The sequence below is a fragment of the Eptatretus burgeri genome, chromosome 7, assembly GCF_056783735.1.
Source record: "Eptatretus burgeri isolate ZD-2024b chromosome 7, Ebu_testis_v1, whole genome shotgun sequence".
Classification (NCBI taxonomy): Eukaryota; Metazoa; Chordata; class Myxini; order Myxiniformes; family Myxinidae; genus Eptatretus; species Eptatretus burgeri.
The window spans coordinates 49,898,391-49,916,267 of record NC_140967.1 but is presented as its reverse complement, the minus strand read 5'-3'; the positions used below and the strand labels follow the sequence as shown (position 1 = coordinate 49,916,267).

At 45.0% G+C, this 17,877-nt stretch overlaps 1 protein-coding gene across 6 annotated transcripts in view; it reads left to right on the top strand.

The window, feature by feature from the left end:
• The first annotated feature begins 365 nt into the window (after positions 1-365).
• Positions 366-17,877, top strand: part of ATP6V0D1 (ATPase H+ transporting V0 subunit d1) — a 43,921-nt gene continuing 26,409 nt past the window's right edge. For 5 of the 6 annotated variants that reach the window (XM_085888462.1, XM_085888461.1, XM_085888460.1 and 2 more), the window contains exons 1-3: positions 366-586; positions 4,015-4,186; positions 5,381-5,407. In XM_085888462.1, the coding sequence (XP_085744588.1) occupies positions 460-586; positions 4,015-4,186; positions 5,381-5,407 (326 nt within the window). In that variant the 5' untranslated portion in view covers positions 366-459. The remainder of the gene's footprint in view (positions 587-4,014; positions 4,187-5,380; positions 5,408-17,877) is intronic. The other variant, XM_085888463.1, reaches the window with a different exon arrangement.

The following is a 17,877-nucleotide window of genomic DNA, read 5'->3' as shown; positions in this document are numbered from 1 at the left end:
GAATCCCATAACGAGCTGAAGGATATTCACCTCAAGATTTCCCTTTGCGATACAGGAACATCACAAGTTATCTGAAAATCCCGTTTGGGTTTTTGGGGGTAACATGGAGTAACGATAAGCCACTGACGACAAAGGGGACTAAGACTTTAGTGTTTCACTATTCTCACGTTTGATCACGTTTAAACATGTACGTGACGTCGGATAAAATGAGAAATGTTCGACACCTCGAATTTCCTTCTACCAGTCTGCAACACCCATCCACTCACTTCAGTGAAATAAATATGATGTTTTATGTTGTTTTATTCCCTCAGAATGATTAAACTCAATAAAAACAACAACAACGACCGACCGACCAATCAGCGCACTTTGAACCGGGAAAACGACATTTCTCGCCTTGACGTCATAAACACCCCGTGACCGGCGGAGAGCGAGTGCAGGGTCGAAGGAGCCGATTTTAAAATGCCATTTTCCGAGTTCACGTTTAACGTGGACAGCGGTTACCTGGAGGGTCTAGTCCGTGGATTTAAAGGAGGTATACTCAAACGAACCGACTATGTGAACCTGGTGCAGTGCGACACGTTGGAAGGTGAGGCGGCTGAGCATTGATTGGGGGAATGACGCTCTTGGACCCCTGTGGACCTCGACCCCAGTTAAACCCTCACAAGTGTGATCGCACGGTGAAACCATCTTTAACCTTTGATGATCTTTTTAAAATGATTTACACGTTGAGTTACACACGAAGGGGTAACATTGATGTTCATTCTGGGTGACCTGTAACTGAGGTACAATTTGTTGATGGAACGCCGGATCAGAGAGAGCTTGAACTGCTGAGGCTCCAAGACCTGGTCATAGACATCTGGTTATGGAGACCTGGTCATGGAGACCTGGTCATAGAGACCTGGTCATGGAGACCTGGTCATGGAGACCTGGTCATAAACACCTGGTCATAGAGATATGGTCATAGACACCTGGTCATGGACACCTGGTCATGGACACCTGGTCATGGACACCTGGTCATGGACACCTGGTCATGGACACCTGGTCATGGACACCTGGTCATGGACACCTGGTCATGGACACCTGGTCATGGACACCTGGTCATGGACACCTGGTCATGGACACCTGGTCATGGACACCTGGTTATAGACACCTGGTCATGGAGACCTGGTCATAAACACCTGGTCATAGAGATATGGTCATAGACACCTGGTCATGGACACCTGGTCATGGACACCTGGTCATGGACACCTGGTCATGGAGACCTGGTCATTGCATAGTTTCGTGTTGCGACGAATTTAAATGGTGCCACGTGTGTTGTACGCAGGGGGGATGGCAGGATGGTTGAGAGGGACCCACACTCCACTCGAACTGGCTGACCTGGGTTCGAATCCAGATCCGGTTAAAACCTGTCATCCTGGTGTTTCACAAACAGGGTGATTCATCAATGTGTGTACCGTCCCTCGGATGGACGTTTAAACCGGGCGTGCCATCTGTCACTTTGCTTGGTGGACGTTAAAGATCCCACGGTGTCCTTCGTAAATGAGTCGGCGCGATACCAACGGCACTCTGGACAAATGATCAATTCCTGCCCAGACGGCATGTGGTCTGGTCTACTTAGACGTTCCTTGACTCCAAGTTTCACTGCTTGCTGCCCTTGAGTGTGGTTGCTTGTTTGTGCAGTCACGTCCGTGGTACAAATAAGTTGATCAGGTAGTTCACGTGTTTCATGTGAACGGCCTTTTTCAGATACAGAGGGCAACCATCACACTTGAATGCATGTTAAACCAAGTGAGAAAGATGTAAGAAGTTACAAATGTTTTACGAGTCTTGAAAACAAAGCCAGTTTCAAGATACTCTCCCTAATTTACTAATTTTGCATAAATTGGAACACCCACTCTCTATGGGAGCATAGAAAGGGTCATGTTATTGTCCTCTATCGAGATGACGGCAGATCTAGGCTCGGGTGCGTTAGTCTGTGCAGGATGCGATGAACATATGCCTCAAGAACACCGGGTTTCCTCCCTTTCAATTGAGTGTTAAACAGCGGTAGCGACTGTTTAAAAATGTTATCTTACGTGTTTGTGGTTTTATAATATTTACTTCTGGTAGGCTTGTCCCACGAAACGCCACGATAAGCTATTTATACACGTTCACACAGTCTTTGTCCAAGCAGGAAAAAAACCCTTGTGGAGAGTGGGAAATGACGTCGCTACAACATCCGTCATTTGACCCTTGGTCATCCTGTCAAGTTTGCTTGAGATTGGATAAATATCGACAGAATGTATTGTGGTCAAAAAGACAGACACCACATTGCGTATTTTAGTGATAATTTTTGATTTTCTCAGCATCGGCCATTCAATTCCTTATGCGTGAAACGCCCTACATCCCACACCTGCAGAAAACAGACATTTTTGGAACGCCGGCCGCATTTTCCATCCTCTCATCATGTAACTTTCTTTTAAATAATTCTCCATGGGTAAGCACTCCAATGTTGAAAGTTTTGTGTCAATCGCTTCAGATGGGGTCTCGTGAGGAACGGTAATGTGCTTGAGCGGCAGATAGTTCATAGTTTCCCCGGGTGTGTTTCGGACCTCACCACTCACCATTAGTGGGGTGCCAATGGCTGGTATATAACCAAAAATCGTCACCTTCAGTGGTTGGGAATGTGATGCGCTGCCCTGATGAGGCCCGACAAAGGCCAAAAGCAATCGGTAGTTTCACCTTTTCAGCCACTGGTGACACCATTTGAATTGCCAGCTTGCAGTCAGGATGAAATGTGTTGTAAGCTTGCAACGAAAGAAAGACGCCATGGCGTTGAAGTCATTCCTTTAAACTGCTTTTACATTTTTATATATATATATATATATCTGGCTAAACGGTTGCATTGGCTCTGCCTTAGCATATTGGGCATGAGCAAAGCAGAGCCACAGGCCCCTACTCTCTGTAGGACTGTACTGCAGCTAATACCGGGATTAGAAGTTAATTTTAAATTTTATAGACCAGTCCACCCCAGAGAGACCTGGTCATAGACACGAACATCCACGGACACGTGTTAATTCAAATTGTTCCTGACTGCTCCTAGAGCTGTTTCTTGTATCAGACAAGTTAAGATGTGGTAGGCATCTCCTATTGGTCAGGATGCATGCAGCAATAGCTGGTCTGGCACTTCCTTCCTGGTACGCAGCACAGTGATGGGGTCTGGTCTTTACATATAGTGCTGTACATTGAAAACAAATAAAAAGTTGCTCAAGCAATCAATATTTCACAGAGGTCATGAAAGTGATGATGACTGATTTTAATTAGCAACTAATGAGGCTCTCTCTCTGTCTCTGTCTCTGTCTCTGTCTCTGTCTCTGTCTCTGTCTCTCTCCCTGTCTCTCTCCCTGTCTCTCTCCCTGTCTCTCTCAATTCTGGATGACCTGATGCTGATTGTGGAATTTGCCATGGCCATAACAGAATCGTGCAAACGTTCCTTAGGTATTGTGTTATTTCTGCAGCTCGTAACAAGGGTGACCGGGAATGATGGCCTCAGTTTAGAGAGTTCTCTTGACAAATTTGTCACCTAACAGTCGGAGATTAATCATCAAAACGTACCCTACTCTGAAGAGCTTAGTTGCTGCAAAAGCAGTTTCTTGGCAAGGGTTATACTGGGTGATTTATTTTACCATTGCCTTCCCAGCAGTAGTTATAGCAGGAATTTGGAATTCGTTCATTGTACCAGCAATAGCTCACCGACTCTTCATGAAGGGCACCATGAGATCTTTTATCGTCCATCAACTAATGCTGGCAGATGGGATGCCAGTTCAACGTTCATCCGAAGGATGGCACACACATCGATGAAACACCAGGATGACAGTTTATAGCTGTTGCTGTATTCTAACCCAGGCTCGATGGCTCAGGCGAGTGCGTGTACCACTCGGCTATCCTGCAAGCGTAGTCAATTCAAGTGTATCATGTTATCGGCTTGTTTGTTTGTTATGGATCTAAAATGAGCTTTCCTCGTTCATTTTCCAGACTTGAAGCTTCACCTCCAGAGCACGGATTATGGTAGCTTCCTCGCAAACGAAGCCTCTCCTCTCACCGTCTCGGTTATCGACGACAAGTTGAAGGAGAAGATGGTTGTTGAGTTCAGCCACATGCGTAATCATGCTTATGAACCACTTGCTGGATTCCTGGACTTTATCACGTGAGCTGGACTGATTATGTTTATCTATATGGGATCACGATCACGAGTTGAACTCCTGAAATGCCAAGCTATTGTGGTGGATTCACACTATGTTTATTACTTAAGAATTTCAAGTGTAAATGTTACTTTGATAGCATCATTTAAGGTTGAATGTTGTATGAATGGTCTGGAGTGGAAGTGGGATAACCCACACTCTCTGGGGGAGGAGGGGGGGGCGGTAGGAGAGTGGATTAACATGAAAACATGTTGGCCAATGGGCTGTCACCATTATAAATATTGTCAAGTGACTGGGTTCCCCAACGGTGGGAAGTTGGATGTCGGATTACCGAATTAACCGAGCCCCCGGACCTCGGTCATGCCGGGATGTCGGAGGATTAAACGAGGCCATTAAATGCCTGTCTGTCCAGGCCATAACTTTTTTTTACCATTGGAGGTTTTGTCATCACATTTTAAACAAACCTTCATTATGAGGATATGGAGAAAATCATTAAAAATTGGGTCAAAATGTGAAGGGGCAAAGTCGTAGTGAAGAGTCATATCAAGCAAGAGATACCCCGTTTCGTTTTTATCGCTTCCGTGTTTATTTATTTACGATTGGCAAATACCACCAATCGCTTTGCTGATGGGAATACTATGAGAAGGGGAGAAGAGGGAGACGGGGGAGGGTGAAAGCAAAAGTAACGGCAACGTCAGGTCTCTCCTGCTACCCCTTCACTTTCATCCTCCCACCCACACCGCTCCCTCCAGACTCCTACCCCACCATTTCCCCTCTCTTCGCCCACCTCCACCCTTTCCCCTCTCTTCGCCCACCTCCACCCTTTCCCTCCCTCCTCCCACAAGGGTACCCTGCATTGCCCGGGATATAACATGCATTTGTTGGGCTATCGCATATTTGGAGACAAACATTTTATTTATCAATTTCCAAATAATGAACAGCAATGTCAACAAAATTGAACATACATACTATTGTCATGCTTTTGTGTCGACAATATTGAATGTTTTTTTTTCCATCAATGGCCAGAATATATCAATTGTTTGTTGTTCCAACTGTCGAGCAGCCCACCCGTGTTGTCTTGAGCAGACCATGTGAAAAAGATATTCCAAATCTGTTGTGTTGTCAGACAATCGGAATGCATCCTCGAAACAGCTAAATGTGTAAACGAATCAAAATGACTTGTTTTAACATTTTTGCAGAGTGGAAATTTCGAGAAGTTTGATAAGGTGGGCACCTTTATTTTAATTTTTTTTCTGCAACCTTTTCTTTCACCCTTGAGAGTTGTGTTGTTTGATGAGCAGTAAAATTACCTTCAAAGTGATGCATAGGTTGTGTAGTCTGTACTATTTTTGATAAGTGCATTTATGAGGTCACATGTCTACTTCGCCTATCTTACCAATCATTGGAAGTTATTTTTCATATCTGATACCATATTTGACGATTGGAGCTCCCCATCTCGCTAATTATGTGGGTATCCAGTCTAAAATCTGGGGGAAAAACAATTTGACGTTTTTATCACTTAATATGGAGAAGGTGAGAACATAGCCTTCCTTAAATAATTATACAGTATGCTTGTACGCTTAGTTCCAAGAATTGGTAATTTCTTGAAATTTTCAGATTTCTCTCCAGATTTCAACAGTTATTTAGTCCACCAGCTCCGATCCTCAAATCAGATGACAGATTTTGATTATATACTTTAATTACTCTGTGAGAGACCATGGTGGAAAATCGCATCGTATAATTTGCATAAAATTGCTTTAAGCTCCAACAAATTTGAAAACTATAGCACCGACAAAAAGGATGTTCCAGCGATTCGTAGGTATGAAGATCAGGCATTTGATGATGTGAGTGAGGAAAGTGGAAAATAATGTATTGTGAACACTTAATCGTGCAGAAAGTGCTGTGGCCTGTTCCAAGGCAAGGCATTTTTGAACAGGTCGAAACGAAGCTGCGAGGGATAGTGGGCTGGCCAAGGATAAAGCCTGTTTTTGTTTTAACACATACAAACACGCACACACTCCATTCCCATGATCCTCGTATTGAAAGGATGGAAAAAGCGCTTGATTTTTGTATCGAGGAAGAAAGAGGAAAAAAATGCCTTTGGGTGGATCATGCCTGGTGTTGGCTTAATGGTTAAGGTAGTGGGCTTGGGATCCTAGGGTCCTGAGTTCAAATCCCGCTCAGCTGTTGAATTAACACCAGGTGGGGTTGACTCTGCCTGTCATCCTTCCGAGGTCGGCAAAATGAGTGCCAGCATGCTGGTATTCTGTGTCGGAGTGGCGACCCGTCCAGGATTGTTCCCAATAGCCAAGGAGACTGCTTCGGCGGCACCAACGCTCTGCACAGAGTATGGTCCTAATGGATGGATGGATCGGTGTACAGGAGAAACCATTGCAGATTTACCAACGTTTTCACGAGACACCCGGCACTGAAGGCAGCAGTTCAACCATGGCTCATGGAGCGAATAGAGGTAAAGGGATTCAGCTGAAGCAGGTTTTTAATGCCTAAGACTGGATTGCTTTGGAACAGGATGCCATCCCATACCTTCCTCTCCAAGCACGGAGGATCTGCTCTGGATCAAGGTGGCTTAGGATTGTCCTACCCTTCCATGTGGCAATGCACCAGGCAACTTTGTCTTGCTCCCGGTGATCCAACAGCCATCGCAAGTTCTACATCCACATCTTTTTAACCTTCACCCTCCCCCTTTTAGCAGCATCGTCATCATCTCCAAGCTAAGTCTTGTGTTTTCTATTTCTGGCAGAGTACAGTACAAACGAGTACGTAATATGTTTACCTTCACCCACCTCGCTGTTTTTTAATAAATTTAAAAGGTAAAACTCTTGTGTCATTTTATTTTATACCGTATTTATTTATTTACATGTTCATTTCAATGTTAACATGCCTTGTGTGAATTTTGCATGTTTATTACATCCATCACCATAGGTGAAAGGAGGTTATGCTTTCACCCCTTAATGTTTGTTTGTTTGTCTGTTTGTGTGCAGGATATCTAAAAAAAGTTATGGACAGATTCGGATGAAATTTTGTGGGCAGGTTGGGTGTGTGTGACAAGGACTAAATCATTAGATTTTGGTGAAGATCTGGATCCGACAACTCGAATTTTTAAGTGATTCTTCACCGTTGAGAGATAGGGTTAAAACAATATATAGCACGATATCTCAAAACTTGATGGGCAGGTTGGATGTGTGACAAGGACAAATTTATTCAATTTTTGTGACTATCTGGAAATGAGAGAAAAAAGTTAATCCTCAAACTGATTCTTCATCAATGAGAGATGAGACCAAAAACGATATATAGCACGATATTTCAAATATTTATTCGGCCCGATATGTTCTACTGCATGAGACATTCCGTGGCAGAGATATGCACTCCACCGAGTGGCCTTCTAGTTTCAATTGTGATGTTTATTTCTGGCTGCCATCCACCTTCCTCCTATATTTTCTCGAAGTCCAGGAACCGAACCCCCCTTTTCCCATTGGCCCTTGGTTTCCACGATTGTGGTTTTAACTATCGTGGAATTTTCTGGAATAATCCCTGCAATATTTGAGGGCTTACTCTAATGCATGAAAACAGTTTTATAACTAGAGGGGGAGCACTCGGTAGAGTGCAAAACCTCCGCCGCCAACACTGCTAGGTCACTCAAGTGAACCTGATATCCTATTCATTCAATTTGATGTCAACAGTGCTCACAGAGTTATAGTTTGCAACTTTCCCTTTTCCTTTTAACTTTTACATACTCAATTAATTCGTCATAATGAGATTCCTTGAGACAGAAATTGATTTTACGTGGGTATATCCACCTGAAGTTCCAAAATCAGCCGCAATTATAATTTTGGCATGTTTTTTGTTGGAAATCACTTGTAACATGGAGAGATGCAAAAAAAAAATTCAAATATTTTTTCAAAATGGCCGCCATAGCAGCCATATTGGATTTTGGACCAATTCCGAAATTTAATGGCATGATCCTTGGACCATACCTAATCCCCCCACCAAGTTTCATTGAAATCCGTCGAGGAGTTTTTCCGTAATACTGTTCACAAACAAACAAAGGGGTGAAAACAGTGACCTATCTTCGATGGCGGAGGTTCATTACACCTTTCAATTAGACACAACAGATTTGGCAATTCAAGTAATTTTTAAACATTATAAAATGCTCTTCATCATAGTCATCTCTTCGATTGTGTGCAGGTTCAAGGGGAACTCAAATGCAAAAAAAAAATTCTTCTTCTGAAAACCATTGAGAATCATTAATCGCAGTCTAATTTGAAGAGGAAAAAAATTGAATTTTTTTTTGCCAATCACGAAGTCTCAAAAAGCTCGAGATTGTCGATTTTTGATTTTTGTCACTTGATGTCACATCTGGAAGCTATGTTGATCAGAGTAGCAGCCTTAAGGCCCGGTCACACCTTGACGTTTTAGCCAACGTATGCCGATTTTTGAATTTTTTTTCTAAATCGCTGGCACACGTTGAATACGTTATGGGTAAGTTTTGATAACATTGAGAGCACGCTGGAAAACACTGCCATACATCGTTGTACGTTGGCTTTAAACGTTGTACTTTTTGGTTGTCCTCAAATTTTTTCATGCTTGAAATTTCACGACGTATGCCGACGTATGACTCACACGTTCCGCTACGCTGGCCACAGGTTGTATGCACGGTCTGCGATCGTTGACAGACGTCAACACATGCTACTTGTAAGTTAATCATAAGTTGAGACACGCCGAGGTAATGTTTGGCGTACCCGAAACTTATTTCCTACCTATGATTAACGTGTTGTTGGCACGTTACGTGATCGTTGCCACACATCGACAGACGTTACTTTTAAGTTACTCATAGGCTGAAAGACGTCGGTATAATGGATCGTCCTTGCGTCAACGTCCACGGCCGTGGCCAGGACACTTATTTGCAGCATTCTTCAAACTTTTCTTCGGCATGATGAGGATGTTCACACTTCGATGTCGAGCTTGGCTATGATTCCAATTGTCCATCGGCAGCGTCTATTTAAAATAGTCGAGTTTGAGCGTTTTAACACGTTCAGAAGAAACGCTTCAAATTTCCAAACCCCAGTGTCAAAAAACAAAGGTGAGTGACAGCAATTTAAATCGTTCATTGTAAACAATGAAAATGGCTGAGTGGTACCGTTTAAAAGTCGTTGAGTGTAAAAAAAATCCAATTGTTGAGCACAAGCATCTACTTTCAATAGTGGAGATGCAGCCATTTAAATGCTTGAGTGGCAGCCTATGAATAGCAAACCCTACGTCACCGGCAAAGATAAACTGCCGCACGATATGGATAAGTTAGGCTATCGTTGGGCATAGTTTGTGAACGCCGGCTTCACGATAATTATTCGTTGGTATATCGTATCTATAAGTAATCAAAGTGCTCTATGCACATTATTAGTTCATTGTGCATTTGTTCAACCCGTTATGAATAGACCTAAATCGTAAAAACAAGCTATAGCTCATTGTTGAAAAAGCCCCATAAAAAATTAGCCGCGAAGAACTTCGAACAATGGTGAAAAGATGTCTCCTACCCGTGGACATGCGGACGCAAGGACGATCCATCATAACCCACACCCTCCCCCTCACACTCACCTCCTACTGCCAACATGAACAAACTACTACTAATACTGATACTGATACTGATACTGTTACTGCTGACATGGACATCGACTCAAAAAGGACTCGAAAACACTGTTGGGTTCCCCTTTTATGAGCAGCATTTTTATATACCAATTCCCAAAACCGCTGGGAACACGTCTTTATATGGCAGTTGTAAGCTAGAAACACGTTAATTTTTTTTTTTTGTCGACCGGAAGACGTCATTGGAATACGCCTACATACGTCGATGTGTGTTGGGACTACGTAAAGAATTGGTTCAAAGCACGTCAAACATAAGTTAGAAATAAGTTACGCGTAAAAAAGACATTACCGCGACGTGTTTCGACTTATGAGGAGCTTATAAGTAGCCTTTGTGGACGTGTGTAAGCGTCCACATATCGTGTGTAAAACTTATCCCCATCGCATGCGGAACGTGTGTCATACGCTGAGTACGTCGTAAAATTTTGAACATGTTTAAAATTTCTTGACGTACTCTACTTACTACGACGTATGATAGCGTACTTTAGCGTTGTACTCACGTATACCAAACTTACTCATACCATATTTGACGTGCCCCAACGTTTTGGACACATTTTTCTTAGGTCGACATACGCTGGCAAGATCGCCAAGGTGTGACCGCGATGTTGTCACTTCCATTTCTACGGCAGTTATGATTCGAATCGTTGTGCGTCAGCCTTTTAATAGGCTACGTCATGACATCGTCGGCGATGCGTGCAACGCGCTATGCCCAAGTTAGACTATCGTTGGGCATCGGTTGTGTAGGCCGACAACAGGTTCAGCATTCGTTGGTATAAGTTATCTATAACACAACGAAACGTTCTGTGTCCGTTACCAATGCGTTATACATAAGACCAAGTCGCTATGAATACGTCCGAATCTTTAAAAAAAAAACATCAAAAGTTCAACGTAAGTCAGCGTTTTACATACATTTTAATACGTTGCCATCGCTGGCTAAAACGTCAAGGTGTGACCGGGCCTTTACAAAGAGAAACAGTGTATGTCAGGCTCTGATTCAGATACTGATTCCACCGTCATTAGTAACTCTGAAGGCTCTCAGTGTGTTGAAACTGATCAGTGGGATTTTGAAGAAACTGCTGGAGACAGAATTGGTGATGGAAATGCTTTCAGGGGAATTGTGGAGCCGAATTGTTTTGTGCCTTGTGTGAGCAATTAAGAGGAAGAAGGTGGAAGTGAAGATGAAGGTGTTAAAATGATCAAAACGATGGTCGCATGTAACTCACGGCTCAGTCGGTTTGCTTTCTGTTCAATTGATGGTTTTTCAGAGAGGGATTTTGTATTAATTGATAATCAGTTTATGTATTACTCGAGCAGAAATGCACGTTATTGCTTGACAGCATGGACAAGCTGGGTGACAAATGCTTTGTACCACTGTCATAGGCTGACCAGGTGTCTTCTATGTTATGTCATTGTCTCGTTTCATACTTTCCCTGGACGCCATTTGTGTTAGTGCTGTGTCCCACCGTCATGTCTGTGAGGTGTCGATGTCTTGCCCCACTCGAGGGGGGGGGGAGTGGTGCTATGGTGGAGTGATGGTTGAGGGGGGGGTGATGGTCATGGAGGGGGGTGTGGGATGGTGGTAAGTATTGTGGGGGGATGGTGATGGGGAGGGCTGACCCTGAAATTTTTAGTGTCCAAGGTCAAATCCTTTTGGAGTAGTGGATGATGATACTTCTATACTTTCTCTCCACTGTAAATAAATGGTGGTTCATTTGATTTGTCCATTCGTGTTGATAAAAGATAATTATTTTCAGGTGCTCAAGTGGTTACTGCCGGAAATGGCAACAAGTGCTTGATTCACCGCTCAAATCGTCCGTGTACATGTACTGGTTGCTGTGTAGAGATCGTGTTACAGGTTTGAGCGATGGCTGAGCGCTTAATCGTGGGTATGGCATCCTCTCTCAATCGTGTCGGATAACCACAGGATCTAGCCGTCTGTTGTTTCATTACAGTGCTCTGTAACGTGTTCCGATCACAAAACCAAACATTTTCTCGGCCCGATCGACACTCAGATATTTCGGACAAACCTCATCCAATTTCTGGCAGCTTCTGGTCTTTCGGCCGTTGATGTTGCATGAAACTATACAAGCACCAAGGATGTATTGACTCAGCATATTTGTGGAAAATCGAAAATTATTTGCCATTTTAGTTTAATCGTACTACATTTTAGTTGAATGTAACCCATACACAAGTCGGATCTGGTGGTCTCTTTCCGTATGTGACTATGAAGTCATGCCTAATCTGAAGAAGAAGAAGAAGAAGAAGAAGAAGCAGGTTTCGACTTTTAATCCCAAATTTACCTACTTTGTAATTCAGAAATCAGAAAGGCACATCGTATCTATATTGTAGGGTATCGAGGGATAGATTAGCGTCAAGCTGTTCTGAGCGTTTGGGTTCCCCTTTCATGTCACAAAGGACAGTATATTATGCAATTCCAAAATGGTGGCCTCCATGAGTGCATCCATGTTGTCTTGTGTGGTAAGTGCAGTGCAATATTTGCTTACCAAAGCATAGAATTCTGATAAAGTTGCCTTTACCATTGTAATTGTTTCACATTTTAGAAGTTTTAAAACTGAATGTGAAATGAAGACGAGAGAAGAACCTTCAGAGTTTAGGCTTTATTCCATTTGATTGAAGCCGCTTCTACGGGCACACCAGGAAATACAAACGCAGCATGGAGTACAAGCAGTAAGGTACACACGCGCAACTAATCACCGCAAAATAAATCAGTATTATATATCAATCAGTGTTCTCACCATTCAATGAGCACCAAGTGAGCCGGCGACATACAACGGCAATGCCCCAGGGACAAAACCCCGCGGCCGAGCCGAACCTCAGCTTTATCTCTTCTGTGCTCGAGCCGGGCATCACGTGGTCACACGTCACGACCTTCCATTCACCACATTCTCCCCGTCTTTAAAATGTAACTAGAGGCCCAGCTAACGCACCAGGATTACTTCAGCGCTACAGGAGTATACATTTCAAGCAATGCGAACTATCTAATCTACAGAAGCATACATGCCAAGCAGTGAGGATTATTTGGAGTTGTAGGAGCATCGATATATTATGTAACGAGCATATAGGGGCATGAGCATCGAGGATGCCGATAATCCCCTTTACAGATTGAGTCGGCGAGGGGGTATTATTCGCCGGCCTCTCCGGGAGTAGATGGCGGTTTCACTTGAGGGAGGCTTCCGATCCTTTTGGTGAGCCTCGACTCGAGCCGGAGATGACTCCCCGGTCGCCCCCGGGTGGAACGCGGTAGCTCCGCCGTCACCCTTCTCGGGTGGAGTCCCTGGGGGGGAAACACCTGGGGAGGGAATGTCAGAGGGAGGTGTGCCAGATGGTGGTGTACCGGCGGGGGGAGTGCCTGAGGGAGCCAAATGACGAACCGACACAGTGGTCTCCCTGCCATCCGGGAGCCTGACATGAGCGTATTCTGGATTAGTATCGATGAGTTCGACCTCTTCCACCATGGGTTCATACTTGCTTTGTCGTACCGGGCGTTTCATGAACACTGTTCCAGGATGGGTTAGCCAGTCGGGCACCGATTGGCCGTCAACATAACGTCGTTGGTGAGTAAACATTCGTTCGTGAGGAGTCGCATTGGTGGACGTGCAGAGCAGAGAGCGTATGGAATTCAGAGCATCGAGAAGGGTAACCTCCCACCGCTCGGGCCCCAGTCCTCTTGATTTCAACGCCAGAGTTACGGCTTTCCAAATAACTCCATTATAACGTTCCACCTGCCCATTACCCTGTGGGTTGTAACCCGTCGTTCGACTAGTTGCGATGCCGTGCTCTAATAGGAATTGTTTTAGCCCGGCCGACATGAAACACGGCCCTCTGTCTGAATGTATGTACGAAGGTTTCCCAAACATAGCGAAGAGGTCAGACAGACATTTCACGACAGTGCCCGAGGTCATATCCGAGCACGGAAACGCGAAAGGGAACCTTGAATACTCATCAACAACAGTGAATATGTATCTGTTGTCTGTCTCGGTCGGCAGGGGCCCTTTGAAGTCGATGTTTAGTCTCTCGAAGGGAGAAGTGGCCTTGATCAGTCTGCCAGAAGCCGAACCATAGAATCTGGGTTTTAGTTCAGCACAAACAGGGCATGAAGCATTCATTTGTTTAATATCTTCAATAGAATAGGGCAGGTTCTGTCTGCGTACGAAATGTGCCATTCTGGTTACCCCGGGGTGGCACAGAGACACATGGAGGTCTTGCAAAGCCCGACTGATAGCGGCCGAGCAGTAGACCCGCGAGAAGGTGTCTGCAGCAGGGTTTTCCCTCCCGGGCCGGTAAACAATGTCGTAACTGTAGCAGGCTAGGTCTATCCGCCATCTCATAATTTTTTCATTCTTAATTTTCCCGTTATTTTTCCCATCAAACATGAATGCCACGGATCGTTGGTCCGTAACGAGCGTGAAGTGGTTTCCCAGTAAATAATGTCTCCATTTACGCAGCGCTTCGACGATGGCGTACGCTTCCTTCTCTATCGCTGAGTGTCTCTGCTCGCTTCCAGAGAGAGTTCTCGAGAAGAACGCGACGGGTCTCCCAGACTGATTAAGCGTAGCAGCTATCGCGTGATCTGAAGCGTCGGTCTCCACCACAAAGGGCACCGAGCTATCGATCGATAAAACCACGGAATTACTGATATCGTCTTTGAGGTTGTGGAAAGCTGTCACAACAGCGGCATCTGGTGGAAAGTTTTTGCAATGCACTAGGGGATGTATTTTCTCGGAGTATTGCGAAATCCATCTCGCATAGTAAGCGAACATGCCGATCACCCGGCGCATCGTCTGCAGGTCCTGAGGTGGGGGTAGCTCACGAAGTGGGCGCAATCGCTCAGGATCAGGCTTAATCGTGCCGTCGGCTATCGTGTAGCCGAGAAGGTCAATTGACCTTGCCGAGAATACGCATTTCTCGTAGTTGAGAGTCAGATTATATTTTCTAGCAATGCTCAAGAATCTGTCCAGATTCATATCATGTTCCCCCTGATCCCTACCGCACACTGTGACATTATCCACGTAAACAAAAGTGTCTTTGAGGTTTTCATCTGAGATGATGTCGTCCATAACCCGTTGGAAGCAAACTACTCCATTCGTGACACCGAACGGAATCCTCCTGAATTGGTAGAGGCGTCTACCTGCCTGGAATGCGGTGTAAGGTTTGTCTTCCTCTCGGATGGGAATTTGGTGATAGGCGCTTCGCAAGTCGATGGTACTGAATACCTTATAATTGGCCACGCGTTCGACCATCTCGTCTATGCGTGGCAGGGGGTAGGCATCGAGTTGGGTAAAGCGATTGACCGTTTGGGAATAATCGACAACCATTCGTTTCTTATGGTTCTGACTGCTGGTTACTAACACCTGTGCGCGCCATGGCGAATCGCTCGGTTCTATAATTCCTTCTTCCAGTAATCACTTGGTTTCTGAAGTGATGAAATTCATGTCAGCAGTGGTATATCGCCGCGATTTGATCGCTATCGGTTTGCAGACCGGCGACAAGTTAGCAAACAGCTGGGGGGACGTTACCTCGGCGGTGGTCAAAGCATTTAAAATTAGACGAGGTTTGCTTCCTCCAAAGGGTATTTCGACGCTCGTGTGCTGCTTGAGGACATTATGACCCAGAATTACGTCTGCGCACAAATCACGAAGCACCAGTACCCTTACATCCCGATGCGTGTACCCTTTTACGTCCAATTCGACTTTGCAGTACCCTCGTACGCGGGACTGTAGTGAGGTGGCGGCCATGCATACCGTATTGTCTGTCGGGTGGATTATCCATTTCCTGCCCTTCACTAGCGAGCTGTTGACGAAACTTTCAGAGCTACCGGCATCAATCAGTGCCTCAGCCATATGCCCGTTAATTCGTACGTTGATGATAGCCTTGGATAGATTCCCCGGGGAGGCTGCAGTTAATTTATTTTGCGAGTAGAGAGCCGCAGAAGTGGGTTTATTTCTCCTTCGAGTAGATTTACATACCCTGGCATAATGCCCTTTCTTGTCGCAATTCATGCATGTGGCATCTCTGGCGGGGCATTTGTGGCGGAGGTGCCTTTTGTACCCACAAAAGAAGCATTTACCAACCGGAGTAGCAGGTGAGGAGTTTGACGAGGTCTGGGTATCCGGCTCCTCGGGTGTTTCTCCATCCCCTATGTCTGGCTGTGTCTGTGCCAGTGGGGTTCCTTGAGTTCCCATCGTAGCAGCGTTCATTAGCAGCATCGGTGTCCCAAATGACTCAGATTGCTGCTGTGCCGTATCCATCGCTCGAGCCTGATCGACTACCTTGTCAAGAGTGGGTTGCGCTTTCTCTAGTAAGCGTTGTCGTATGTGGGCTGATCTGAGTCCTTGGATGAATGCCTCCCGTGTCGCTTCCTTTCGGTGTTCCTCGGCGCTTACGGCCCGGAAGCTGCAGTCTTTTCCCAGCTGATTCAGAGCTTGCAAGAACTGATCGATTGTCTCCCCGGCAGCTTGCCTGCGTGTGTTGCGAAAATGTCGTATGTATACCTCGTTCTTGCGCTTCACGTAGAGCGCCTGCAGCACGTCGATCGCTGCTTCGTAAGTGTCGCACTCCGAGAAGAGCCTGTACACGCTGGGCGAGACATGATTCACGAGGGCGGCAAATTTGTCAGCCCTCTCTTCGATGATGGTCAGATAGTGTGAGAAGGAATAGAACCAATGCGACCATTTCATTTCTGCGTCAGTCGCGTTTGGGTCTGCGTCGAACCTCTCTGGTTTGTAGATCTTGTCCATCGTTGGTTGAGAGAGCCGAGAAAACCAAATGGAATAAATTGAAATGAGGACGAGAGAAGAACCTTCAGAGTTTAGGCTATATTCCATTTGATTGAAGCCGCTTCTACGGGCACACCAGGAAATACAAACGCAGCATGGAGTACAAGCAGTAAGGTACACACGCGCAACTAATCACCGCAAAATAAATCAGTATTATATATCAATCAGTGTTCTCACCATTCAATGAGCACCAAGTGAGCCGGCGACATACAACGGCAATGCCCCAGGGACAAAACCCCGCGGCCGAGCCGAACCTCAGCTTTATCTCTTCTGTGCTCGAGCCGGGCATCACGTGGTCACACGTCACGACCTTCCATTCACCACAGAATGTAACTTTATTTATTTATTTTGTTTGTTTGTTTTTTTAAAGGACATACCAAATTTTCCTGTCTTTTATGTTTCAGCCACAGGAGTATTCATTGCATCGGTTTGCTATCAATGACTATTCACCAAGGTCATCTCTTGCATATGTGGGCCGAACTGTTGCACTATTCACTGGTGGTGGTGATACTAACATCATTTCCCTTCATAGCCAAGCAGTATATGCCGATTGATCCTCATCTGCCAGCTTACCTAAGCAGCCCAAAGTTTCTTAGACTAACTGGGGGCTGTGTCCCCTCTGCCAAAATAACACGGGATGTTTCGCAGTGTCTGGCGAGGTCAACTAAAGGGCCAGCAGGGATAGGGAACGCATCCTTTGCTGAAAATCTTCAAAAATTCCAGGAAGTTAGGTGTATGCCTACAGAGATGCATCTTTAATCAGGCTTGAAGATTGATCTGGCTTAAAAGGAACATTCGTGACAAATAATTGTTCCATAGGGTACAAAGGTTGCTTGCTAAAATTTAGTATGACGAAGTTGGAGCGAACCATTAAAGCAAACTTTGTAAATGACAAAGATCACTCGCTCTCTCTTCAGCAATTCCAACTCAACGTCCAAGCGAAGAGAAGTGATTTGAGCTTCATTTGTGAACAACCACCTGGAAAACAAGTCTCCACAATGTTTCAACGTTTGATCTTGATGCAAGAGTATGAAAGTGTGCCCTTGAATTGCAGGATACCAAGCTTCTGACAAAGCAAGGAGCTACTGTGACATGACTACACCGGTAAAATGTCATGCCAAAGTGCTTTGTCACCTTGTACAATTGGGTAGCTCGTGTCCGCATGGACAGGAACCAGATGTTCGTCTGCATGGTATTGCATTGGCAGAACGTATTGCTTCCATGGAAGAAGCCATTGCTCC